General features: G+C 40.5%; 1 protein-coding gene across 11 annotated transcripts in view; it reads right to left on the reverse strand.

The window, feature by feature from the left end:
- The window catches only part of MICAL2 (microtubule associated monooxygenase, calponin and LIM domain containing 2), a 159,983-nt gene that overhangs the window by 111,570 nt on the left and 34,988 nt on the right, over positions 1 to 13,425 (reverse strand). For all 11 annotated transcript variants that reach the window (XM_076343970.1, XM_076343967.1, XM_076343966.1 and 8 more), the window contains one exon: positions 344 to 699. In XM_076343970.1, the coding sequence (XP_076200085.1) occupies positions 344 to 607 (264 nt within the window). In that variant the 5' untranslated portion in view covers positions 608 to 699. The remainder of the gene's footprint in view (positions 1 to 343; positions 700 to 13,425) is intronic.

Genomic DNA, 13,425 nt, shown 5'->3' on the forward strand with positions numbered 1-13,425 from the left:
GGAATGAATGAAGCCTACTGCCTCATGAGTTTACATCTTTTGCCTGATTGACACAGACATCTAAAGAGGGCAGAAAACTTTTCTGCCACAGTTGAGGCAGATTGTAAAGCAGGGTGCTTTTAGGACCACTCTTACATGCTGTGTGTTTCCACAAAACTTGCAGAACAAAAAAACCTGAAAATTTGTCAAAATCAGTTTGTATCAGCCAGTTTCAAAAAGTATATTAAAGGGAGGGTTACATGAATGAGCACATTGCATGTGATGATATAAACCTTGCTTCTGCAGAAAAACAAGTTTAAAAGATTCTAAGCTATGAAATCCAAAACTGAACTTCTCTACTTACCTTAGTGTTCACACAAGATTTTCCACGTTTATACTCTTTGTGACTTGCTCTTTTATCAAGCTTGTTCCACAAAGCTTTGGCCTTCCACGTGGTCACTCTTGACTTCAGTTTGGTGTAAAAGTTTCTATTGTCTGAAGGATCTAATTCAAGTTGGCGAGTGAGAATATTAAAGGCCTGAATGGTACCTTTGCACGTTGATGCTTGTACAAAGTTTTCAAATATCTGGCCAGCTTGACTGTATTTTTCATCATCATTTTCCCCCATGTTCTGAGATGTGTTTGAAAAGGATTAAGCTGGAGGTCTTGTGCTGGGGTACAGGTGATCAATACTACCAAGTATTTCCAAGCATGTTACTCCTAGAAAAGACAAACACAGGTCATGTTAAAGCAGGGCCTGCCTAACAAAGTTAAACACACAAACTGTATATCCAATATGAACATAAAAACACAGCGTATGGCGACTGGATAACCAGGTACAAAAAGTTAGTAGTAGCATCCAAGGTAAGTGTTACAAGTAAACATAACATACTTGTGCTGTCGTGACATGTACTTCACAGAGACTGTCATAAACACCCTACAAACTCAAGCCTACTGCTTCAAAAACAACCAGCTTCACTGAGAGCCCAAGGACTTCTTTAAATTTTGTTCAGTGATAAGTGCTAGATAACAGATGAAGAAAAACCAAATGTCCAGATGCTTTTCCCAAGCAGAATTTATGTCGCAGCAAGCACACCTCTGTTAACATTTTGGTCTTAAGAATTCTTAGAAACCTGCAGCCAAAAGTCAACACTACTTGAGGGAATTGTCTCCCATTGTACAAGCTAGGGCCAAAAGTGCAACTTAGCCAGAGCAATTGAGAATTGGCACAATCACTTGCCACAAGCAAATGCATAAAACAGGCTAAGCAGAAACATTATCACAAGTTACATTAGAACTGAAGAAACAGAAAACAAGTAACCACAGAGAGCTCCCCTTTTTCTAACTCTCTTGCCAAAATGAGAAAGGGTTCGGTGCTCTAGTGCATAGAAAGGAATTTTATCTCCACATGTTAAATGCTAAAGTTATGTGTTTGGAGTCTTACCTTGTCACATGCTGATGATACAAAGTAATGATGTTTGGCCCACTAAGCCCCATTGGCTTTTCCGAGTAACATGATCACTGTCAAACTGTGCCTCATGTTCTAGATAAATACCCTTCCATTCTGTAAGAGCAATGCTATTCTAAGTTAGCATAAGTTTGCAAGAACTAAAATACTTTCATTGCGGCACTCCCTTATCCTTCTTTAACCTTGCTCTCAATCTCTAATGGGGAACGTCTTATTAGAGTCAGCCAAGGTCCACAGAAAACATCCAAGTGGCTTTCACATTCTCCAAGAAAACTGTTACAGTTTATGTATAAACTTGTCCTCAGAAGAGGGTCTACCTGGACTTAAATCTCTTCCCTTGAGAAGAGATTTAAGTCATACATTCTTTTTCTTGCTATTAAAGAATTATCTACCAGTCCAAGAAATCAAAAACTAAATCAATGCTTGCCTAACCTCCCACATAATTAGTTATTTTGCTTGGAACATCATCTGTTGGCTGATAGTTTTAGAATAAATTGTTAGAAAGGCCTTTGAAGTTATGCTTTTTCATTTAACACTGTTCACTTAACCATTCATTCTCTGCTTGCATTTCCTTCAAAGAAGAAAAAAGAAAACATAACCAGTGTTTTTAAATAAAGAAGAGACCTACCATGTCTATCTTACAGTCCTCTAATACAGAAAAATATTATGCAACTTATTAAAGAGATCCCATGGGGAGATATAAGGAAGCATTTGAAATACTCACATTCCCTGGCTGTGCTCAAAATAAATAACCTTTGTGTGTACATCATCAGTCTGTTGTTGGTTTGTGGGTAAAATAAATAGGCAATGTTGAGAGTTTGTACATTTTCTTAGACCAAATGTCATGATTAAATATTTGGTGCCAAGAATAAGTCAGGAAATTTTTGTTTTCCCCTCTGAATATTTCATTTATAGTACGCTCCATGCCCTTTTCTGAAGAGCTTTGTGGCTTTGTGAGGTAAAAGCACAAACATTTTATATGCCTTGACTTCCAGAAGGTCTAATTTTTCAAGAAACTGAGTGCCATGAACATCCATTGACTCAAAAGGAGTTGAGGACATCCAGCACCTTTCCAGGTTCAAGTCCTCAATGATTAATGAGCAAACCCCTCCAACAATTGCATGCTGGCAGGAGGGAGCCCGGTCACCTTGGCTGTCCCAGCAGGTGCAAGGGGGACCCAGCATGACCCTCACCAGCCCCGGCTTTGGGAACGCAGAGCTACACAGCAGTTTTTGGGTCAGTCCAAAACCGGCCAATAGATCCAGAAGTTCCTAGGGGAAGGGGAAAGGTAGGGGACTGCCATGCAGAAAGGCTGATGTATGTCTGGGCTTAAGCTTTACACGAGTGATATTACAAAGGGAAGGCAGCACAGGGCAACTAAAGATAGCAACAGCACAGTGTAAGATGCTACAATGTGGCTTAAACAGCTTGATATACAGGCACCCCAGGATTCAAGACCCATTGAAAAAAAGAATTAAAATCAAGGATAAACACTTACTTCACCCAACTTCCATACCTGCCTGAGATATTTTATAACAGAAAAGCCGAAGCATTTTTCTTTTCTCTCAAAATAATTATGAATAGCTTGTTGGGGAGTGGGAAAATGTCAGTGAAACATTCCACTTTGGACATTTCAGCTAAGGGAGTGGCAGCTAGATTAGGTTTTCTTAATCGCTATAAACTCACATCGCTACTGCCTCAGTGCTACCAAAGACTTTGACTGACTATAATAGCTATAAAACAATACTTCCTCTCCATTGTTTTCATTAGCTCACCACAAGACTGTTATGTTCATATAACAGAAATATCTTTAAAAGTTAACTCTGGCATAATTGGTAAGTGAGTCTGATCACAAGCTCTTTAATTTAATATTTTTTCTGCTCACAGAGAGGAGATTTTTATAGCCTCAGCTGTTTCCATCCAGCAAGGAAGGGGGCGGGGAAGAAAAGCTAAAAGACTAGAGCCATATCTGAACCAACCAAAGAAGAAAAGCAGCATGTGCCAGGGCTGATAACGGTGAGGAGAAGACAGAAGAGAGGGTTGGCAGGAGTCACTGCAGGCAAAGGGGAGGGGAGGAAAACATTTTTAGCATGATGCAAACCAGTGGAAGTAGGTGTTGCACATGCATGCGCACACACACACGCAGCAGGCCTGGGCTTCCTCTGCCTTTCCACTGGGGAAGAGAGCAGCTGTGAAGGATAGCCAGGACTCCCCAGCCTTAAAACTTCCCACCTCCAACACTGCAAAGCTAGGACTAAGGCTATTCTTTTGAGGCACAAAATTTTCTCCTCATGAACTTCCAAAACACTCCCATCTTGTCCACACTGAAAAGCTGTGGAGTGGCATCTCCGCAGAGACATTTGCTCACCAGTGAAGCATTTCTCCTCACTGTGTCAGAGGTCATGTTCTCCAAAAAAGCCACATTTTGTGGTCAGAAAGGCAGGATGAAACAGGAGACTCTGGTTACTGGGGTTTCTGGCTTGCTGGAAACACCACTTTTTTCTCTTTTTTTTTTTTGGCATGAACACTGTGTTGACAGACAGAAAAGAAGATGGTGTTCTAAGTATATGCAGCTCATGGAAAAGCATGCATTTTTTTCTGAGGAGTCACCAATATTTCACTGAAGTATTGTACATAACTCACTAGAAACAATGCAATAAGGACAAGAAGTTGAATGGTGTAATTCTTAACCATAATTGTAGTTTCCTGTTCTATAACTGTCTCAAAGACTTAAGAGGCAATGCATAAACTGCTTACCTGTAGTGGAAAAAAAAAAACAACCAAACAACAAACCAGTGTTTGGGGAAATACTTGAGTTCTTAGAGTATTATCATTTACCCTTTTTCTTCCTTCATCATATAGATCATTCTAGAGATGAAATATAGATCCAAAAGTCACATCAAGATGAGTATTAATGCTGAAACTGCAAACTATGCTTTTCAAAGTGACCATTGAACTTCCTCTGGAAGCACAATCCAAAAATATAGCTAAGTTTATTTGAAGCTTTACTGAAGTGCTACAGAGCCCAACAAAAAACCGGGCCACAGAAAGGAAGAGAATTAGAGAGCAGGAAATAGTCTGGGCAAACAGTTCTTTTAAGTCAGAACTGAAGCATCCATGGGTTAGGTTCACAGCTAACAAGAACCGTCATTTTAGGTCCCATGCATGATGTACTAAGCACATACAAGAATTTGGCTTTCCACGTGGTTTCCCGTGGTATTACAGCAGTCTCTGGAGGGCTCCCAGACACAAAGGGCAGACACTGGGAAGAAGGGTTGCATTTTGATGATCCCTTCTACTGTAATAAGTTAGCCCAACCTCCTTTCTGCCTCCAGTCAGGGGCAAACAGGAACATCAGATGAGCAAATCTGAGAAGTGCTGTTCATGCCTGGTGGCTACCCAAGGAGAAAGTGAAGATCTTATTACAACTTAAAGGAAAGCAGTGCAAAAGGGACAGAAAGAAAGTAGAAATTAAAGCAATGGTGCATGTACAGATGTATATGTATGAAAGCAAACGCCTCCAGTCTTGGCTGGTATTTCCTGTAAGTGAAACAAGCTCTGTTACTACAGATGATTTTGAGAATAGTGAAAAATGCCTCCACTGTCAGGGTAATTCCACTAATTATCACTAGTTAAATGGATGTATGGAGCTGGTTCACGTCTGCGCACGAAGCCTTTCAGCATAATACAGCAAGCAATAAAGTTGACATACAGGAGTCATTAAATGAAAATAACTTAAATTTTTTGACAGCAGTACCATGTGTATTGCTTGTCAGCAGTGTTTTGAGGTAGTATACTCAAAAATTAAAACCTTTTTTTGGCTTAGTTGTCCCATTGGAGAGAGAAAAACCCTAACTTCAATTCAAACTTGCAGCACTTAAGTCCTTCCCTAGTCCCTTAATGCTCTGTTTCTAATATTTGAGAACATGTTCCTCAAGGAGATTGGAAAAAAATTAAATTCCTCGCATTTCAATACCACTAATCTTGATTCCATTTTCAATACAGCCCTAATTCTGCCATGTTTACCGAGAATAAATTCTTTTATTAAGACTTCAGTTTGGCATGCAGGATACAATACATTTACTGTTTGCTTAAGGTTAGAAACATCAACAGAAATGAAAGACTGTATTCTGTAGCATCTGTAGTAATCATTTACTTTGGCCCTTCCTCATCATCAGTAAAAACTAAAGTATTTCTGCTGTCTCTTCCCTGACAAATTGTCTCAATACCATTACAATAAGTGAAATATGCAAGTAAGACTGGCTGTGTTACAGGACCTTCTAGGTTTTTCAACTTAGTTTCTACTCACATTAGGCACTTTGTTTTCATGGTGACCATTGTAAATATAAATATTTCTATCTGGAGGAAACATAGCTTTTTGGTGGTTTGGTTTCTTTGCATGTTTTCCTAGAACTGACATAAAAGGAAAAAAAAAATTAATGTGATTCTGGTAACAACTGAAGCTCTCCCTTGCTTTGCTTATAAAACTAATTAAAAAAACACAAGAGTACATTTGCCTAAAATATTTGTTTTCTATTGGTGACAAATAGAAAACACATTTCTTAAGATGCACAATCCTAACAGAAACATCAATGAACAGAAATTGCTTCTGAACAAAGCCTCGCAAACAGTCTCTATAAACAGCCAGATTACTTTTCTGTATTTTTATAAAAAGCTGACTTCCACAGAACTCCTGCAAAATAACTTTTCAGGCCAAGTATGGAATTCAAAACAGTTCCTACCGAGACACTCTGTGCCTATGAACTTACAAGGTTACCGTACACGCTATCAGCTTGTTTTGCCGAAGTTATATGAGACATTTCAAACATAAGCCTTCCAACAAGTGCTGCTGTGCTGATTTAACCTGCTACATCTGGAATCATCCCACAATAAAATATAGCTGGAAGCATTTGCACAAGTACACTAACACTTTGCAGTGAATATTTTAGATATGTTCACAGGAAGCATAAAATAAAATGACCTATCCGTAGGATTTTATCTGCCACACAGACTAAGTCACATTCCACACATTCTGAAGTTGAAAGCTTTAAAAATAGTCCAGTTTGTTTCTTGATGTTACTGGTCTGAGCTTTCCAGTTTTACTGTGGGAATACACTAAGACACTGACAAGTAAAATGAGATCAACCACATAAGCCAGCAGCTTGCATATGTCTCCATTCATGCAAACATACAGTGTTGGCATGGGTAAAGCACGGGATGCTGCCCAAGGGTCCACATGCGTAATCCCAGAGAGGAAGGCTCAAACGTCTGCCCTGCCACAGCTGCTGGCAGGGCCCAAGCCACGCTGCACTAGCTTTGCCATACGGCCACTCTTGCAACCCAGATTTCAGATAACACAGAACAGAAAACTGGCAATCACAGGGTTCACACCATTCTGTCACCTGCATGAGAAGTCCTGTCCCGTGAGCATCACTAAAACCCCCAGATGCTCATTTTGCAAAGCACAGGCACAAGTATTTCAAATGAATGACCATACATAGTTTTCCAGGCATCTGTATGCAGCATATACTTAAACTACTCATCAGAAATACTGATCACGAATACTGATGCATTTCTGAAGAATGAGTTCTAAAATAAAGAAATTTTCTTTTTTTTTTTTTAAAGTAATGGTGTTGTACCTATACCACTGGAAATTGTAACTCTAAACTTTTAAGTCCAATGGTTTTGAGGAAAAATGTCTCTAGCCCAATTATTATTCTGTGCAGGTTACAGTGAGTATTTAAAAATTATTATTTCTAACAGGGGTGTTAAAAGCTCTATTACAAGGTCCCAAGTTTCCATATAGTCTACATCTTCAAAACTAAGTGTAGATGATTTAGCCACAGTCATTAGGGATTAATGCTATGCATAAACAAGATTTTAAAACCTGACTCTTGTTTAGACTGGTTACAAGAAAGAACATTTTTCAGCTCTGTTGTAGTAGATTAGAAATACAATATAAACAACAGTAGAAAGTTTATGCTGACGTTTTCCTAGGTTAGGATCGTGAGAGCAAAGGAAAAAAGTACACCACAAGGATAACATCAGCCAGCAAGCAAGTGTACCTCTTAAGAAAAGGCACCTGTGAATTAAGTTAGAAAGACATTGCGAAAATACTGTCAGTGAAAACAGTTAAAAGGACAAACTTTAAACTCTTTAAAAATCCTGCTTTTCTTTTCCTATAGTGACACTATAGGAATTTGAAGTTCACAGACTGGAACAGCTGAGATATAAAAGTTAATCACAGAACAGGCAGTGGGTTGGTTGTTTTTTGATCAGCACAAGATTTTCTATTTTCAATAGGATGTTACAACATTGGGCCAGACTAATTCAGAGAGCAAGTAATATCCTCTTTACCATTACAGAAATCACATGCAGCAGGGAGGCAGCAGGCCAGGCGTATCGAGCAGGGGTGGACGACACGAGAGGATGATGGAGAGGGAGCTCCCAGCACCACTCCTGACCAGCTACCAGTGGAAGCGTCAACATCCCACTCCTTCTCACAGCCCTGTGTCCTCCTCTCTGCTCCTCACCCCCTGATCACAGGGAAAACTGAGATGGCACAACCGTGTCTGTGAGGAGCATGAAAAAATGCATACCCACTAGCTGACAGAGCTATGTCAGCAAAATCCCTGGTATAGATGCAGCTATACCAACAAAATTGAGCCACATTTGGCAGCAGCGGTTCCCCTAGTACAGCTTTCCTTTTGTATGCATGGGGACATAATTATGGAGGTAAATACACCATGAAAAAAGAACAAATGCATGAACCAGGAAAAAGCAGACTCTCTTAGTCAGCAATCATGGAAATAATGTTGGTTCACGACACTTTGAGAATAGGGATAATCCAGAAGGATGGGGCAGCAAGATAGGCTATGAACTGACACAGCAACACAAGACTGCCAAGGCCTCTGGCAGTGCCCAAGGAGGTGCCACCACATTTCTAGGCATGTAACGGCCTCCAGCAGGGAGCACGGGGCAAAGGGGTCCACCAGTCTCAGTGCCTTCCTGCTCTCTCCAGCTGGGAGCCACCCTATGACCAGATACAGCCTGTCTCCTTACTGTGGCCACTCTTGACCCAGAGGGGCTACGGAGCAGAGAAAGGTGACCAGCACTGCTGCTACTCAAACTGAGAACTGCCCAAAGACAGCTGGAGACACCAGAAAGTGCCTTGCAGTGAGGGACCAGAGAACAGTGGCTACCAAAATAAGACTGTCTTTTGCTTCCCCTCAGGATTTCTGTGAGAAAGCAAATAAATGTTTGTTTGGGGTTTTTTGAAGCAAAAATATGAAATGATGGCTGGGCTGAAGCAAATTGCCCAGGATATGTCTTGGGGGAAGAAAAAGAAGAGCAGCAGTGTTAGCTTTCACAGAATACATGCCAAAATCTCTCCATAGTGTGTTTCAGATTGTCTTTCCAAGTGTGAATCTTTGGTTTTATGTCTTCTCTCCAGTATGTTTCCCTCTCATTATTGGGGCTGTGGCAATTAACTCAAGAGCTGAACAGGCAGAAGAAACAGTCAGCACGAGGGCTGCAAGACCCTGAGGGCTCCAGGCCACAATAACTCATTTGGCAGAGCTGCCCTCATCTGTAGACATCAAACTTCCAGAACAGTAACCAGGATTAATCCACTGAAAACACAGACAGTATTACACTGCCAATCATCAAAGAAATAAAACATTCTGGGCAATATTTTCATATGTACACACACATGCTTTTAGGAATCAACACATTCCGTTGTTATAATTTTTTTAATGCGAGCTAGCACACAATACTTCCTGCGGCTTATTGGGGTATTAATGTTATCAGTCACACTGAAATCCATGGGAACCACAAATAAGTTAAAGAAAAAGAATTAAAAAAAAAAAAAAAAAAAAGGCAGTTTTGAGTTGTGAATGATAGGTTCCTTGGTTAGAGTAATGTCAATTCACCACTGAATACCAGCTACTGAGCAACAGTGGAAAACTGTGAAGCTGCACCCAGACAACTCAGCCAGAGGGTGGTGGAAAACCAGAAAATTTAGGTTAAACACCTAACTCTGCTCCAGGGAACATTTACATGAAAAGACAAAAAAGAAAGCAAGCTACTGGGATTGCTTTATATCTGTTTTCTTTTTTTGTCCTTGTAAACTGGACCCATAGTTACCAGAATAGACTAGAAAAGACACTGCTTCTGAGAGTAGAAACAGTACGTTTTGGAAGAAAATGTGCAGGACAATTTCTACCCTCTCTCAGCCTTGACTTCCCAAAAGATGAAAAAAAAAAAAGTATAAAAAACCCAAATAAAGATTCCAAGAGAGTTATGAAAACATCATCCATTTCTGCTGCAGAAAAATCCTCAGTCAAACAACAAAATACATCTTGAAACATTATTTTTGGGAAATCAATCAGAAAAAAAAATAACAGTGGGAATAAAATGTTAGGAAGCATCCCCTTCAAAAAAAAAAAAAAACCAAACCTCTGAGGGCAGAACATCATTAACCAATAATAGGAGAGATGACAAATACATCACTATTTTCACAAGACAAGCTGAGATATAGTGAGAATTAAATTATGATTCATCTTCTCCAGCACAGAAAAGTTCACTAGAAAATGTGAAACACCAAAAAAGCACTTCTTAATAGTAATTGTTCTTCTCACGGCCTGGTTTCAAAAGCCTGAGGTTTAAATCCTCTATGTTAGTCTTGTCAACAATATTGAAGGTCAGAGGTGGATGTACCTTCTCATATTAAAGTCTTTATGCAACACTGGCCATTTGCTTCCAATCACCTATCAAGCAGAATGACCTACGCTTCAATACATAGAAGATGTTATCATCAGGCTCTTCATTAGTCATTCCTTCATTTGGAAAATTTATTTTTCCACACACTTGTACTTCACTGCACGTAAGTGGGCAGACACTGTGGGAACGCAGGCACTTCTAAAGCACCAAGGCAAAGAACAATGTCCATTTTTTCTAAAAAGTTACTTTTCTCACTGTCATCTAGTCCTAACATTTGCTTTACTGCATGGAAGATCCAAAATTTCTTAGTGAAAGAATGTATCTGTAGGAGGCTATGGCCAACCATCAACACATACATATCCAAAAGTCAATGTTAATAGTGTTTTTAAAGAGCTAAGTATGTCCAAGTACAAAAACATTGCAGGTATGTTAGACATATCCAGAAAGTTTTAAGACAGTGTTACTGTTTCATTCCCATATATTAACATAAGGTTACATGTAACAGCTACAGCTGTTTGGGGATCCTGAAATGATGCCATGTGGTGATTACATGTTGCTTATTTGAGAATGTTTGCAGTACCAGAGCAGGTTAAAGGCATCACATTTCTTCCCCTTCCTACAGCTACAGGAAGGCAGAGCTAAAGCTGCTCTGGTGCCCCAACTCTCAGTTTGTAATTTTCAGAGAGAGAAAGGATCAAATGGTTCTGGGTTTGCAGAGCGCCTGGTACACCAGCTCCTGATTAGAGCTGGCTTTGTTAGAGAAAACAACAATTTAGGAAGGAAAGTGGTTTACAGAAACATTTTGGGTCAATTCGATTTTGATTTAACACAGCCCAGCCTCTGCCAGCCAGCTGGATGCCCACTGGCCCATGCCTCAGTGCTGCCGGCCCCCCAGGGCCGCACTAGGGAGGGCGTGGGGTGGCTGCACCCTCGCCCCAGCTGCTGTGGGCTGCCCGTGGCCCCTGCGTGGTCCCCAAGGCTGAGCCTGCAGAGCCTGACCCCCCCCCCCCCCCCCGAGCGCTGTGCTCCTCCCTCGCTGTGCCTGCTGTGCAAAGAGCTGGATCTGGGGAACGGGAACTGTCAGAACACTGAAAGTTTTTACTCAACTCCGTAATCAGTAGAAAACCAAATTCCCTTCATCAAATGTGCTTACGTAAAGCAAACCAACTGAAGACGTGAAGATGTATTTCATTATTACAGTTCCTTCATATACAGTTCAAACAATTTTAATATCCCCCAGCTTATAGAGACCAAGAAGGAAAACAGAGAATTGACCATCAGAAAAAGGATGGAGAGAAAAAATTTCTGCATGTAAGCTATTCACAAAGGAAATACTGTTAAGTTCTCCACTTTACAAATATGATTTAAAAAAAAAAAAGTTCATTACTGAGCCTGAGACCTTACAATGTCTTGGACTTCTCTCCAGTTTTACATTGGCACAGATTTCTCCCTCTCTTCTGCATACAGGTAAAAAGTATTGCTTTTATTTCACTGAAATGTGCAACCAGACCTTCATCTACACTCCAGTTACCAAGCTTTAGTTTACTAGGAATAAAGAGTTAGCTAATGCCTGAATACAGTGGATATATTACTATTGTGATTAAGTACTAACGCAATCAGTACCCCAAGAGCTGTACACACGAAACAGCATAGGCTTTGTTGCAGCATCTTTCGAAAGTAAGACATCCTTGGAGCTCACTACATAGGGCTCCGAGTATTCATAAACCCATGAAAACAGCACAGAACTAGCCTTTACTTGCGTTGCACTTTCCTAGCCATTTAATTACAGACTGTAGCGACCTGCATTTGGCATCGCGCTCTGCCATTGCCATACTGAGCCTGACTTTTGGCCTAGGCATCAGCACGGAGGTGGCTGGTGATGGACAGGCGCAGACAGAGGAGGGCTGGGTTTGGACCAGACCAAATTCTGCCATTGCCTCCATCACAGCACAGTGACAGATGCTGGTTAGGGATGAGCAGCTGAAGGACCCCCACACAACACCACTCACTACTGTGCTGCAAAGAAAACCCAAATTGGCAGAAACACCCCTAAAGATCATGTAGTACCTTTCAGCTTTGTAAAGCATTGGGGTGGGGGGAGAGAAAAGAAAAAAGAACTTCAGAGGTACTGTTGGATGCTTTTTGCTCCTCAGCTTTTCTTTCCAGCTGACTTATACTTTTTTTTTTAAAGATAGATGAATATTTTTATTTTTTTCTCCCCACAAACAGTTGCTTGGAACTGCTACTTGGATTACCAAAGAGAACGAGCAAGCAATAAACTGCATAAAGCGAAGAAAAGCAATGATATTTTCTGAAGTAAAAGCTGAACTATGATGCAGTATTTTCCCTTTCAATTTTGAACTGAAGTTAAAAACAGGTTCTTCAGTACACGCTGCACCCACAGGCATGTGATCACAATTGAGTTTCAGGTATTGTGCAGTTATTGCAGAGAAGGAAAAAAAGAAGAAAAAAGGCATACACGAGAAGTTTTGGACAGTTGGCACACCAGGTCCAAATGGATACAATTTGCATAGTATTAGCTCACCCCCCTCAAAAAAAAAAAAAGTGAGTCAACATACAAACTAAACCCCAAATGAAATATTCTGGAGAGGAAGCAGTATGGAACAATTGTAAAGCTCTGGAAGCAAAATTTTCAAGGAACAGCGCTTCCTTTTGCATGCAAGTCACACTACAGCCAGATACTACTTAAAAGAAAACTCTCAAACCAATAGCCCAAAGAAAAAAAGAAAAAAATAATAATTAAAAAGCACAGCAGCATGAAAAAAACTTGTATGCCAGTCAAGAGATTTCCATAATGCATTTCTAGATCAGAAATCGTTATGAAAGGGAGCTGGAAAGTGACTGTAACAGTCACAGAATCAGTCCATTTCTTTAAGGTACAACATGGGAGTTTTTACCCCTGCCCTCATTCCTGCCAAGCACAGATCACTACGAAATACATTAAATTCAAATACTCCAGAACCTCCCCTGTGTGTAGCACAGATTATCACAGCAAAGGCTTTGAGCAATGTCTCTTTGGTGGTGTTTTTGGTGCCTGGTGCAGCTAGGCAGGATAAGAGGCTGTCAGACCTCATGTTTCTATCAAAGCTAGGCTGAGCTTGACTTCTTCATTGATGCTATCAACTTCAGGGAATTCCTTTCAAATGAGGTCCATCAGACATACCGCTGTCTGCGCCTAGGGAAAAGGGGCTCCTTTCTAGCCACATTAATGTGCTACCTTAAACTGCCACATTTAA

This window comes from Aptenodytes patagonicus, chromosome 7 (genome assembly GCF_965638725.1).
Source record: "Aptenodytes patagonicus chromosome 7, bAptPat1.pri.cur, whole genome shotgun sequence".
In the NCBI taxonomy this organism is placed as follows: Eukaryota; Metazoa; Chordata; class Aves; order Sphenisciformes; family Spheniscidae; genus Aptenodytes; species Aptenodytes patagonicus.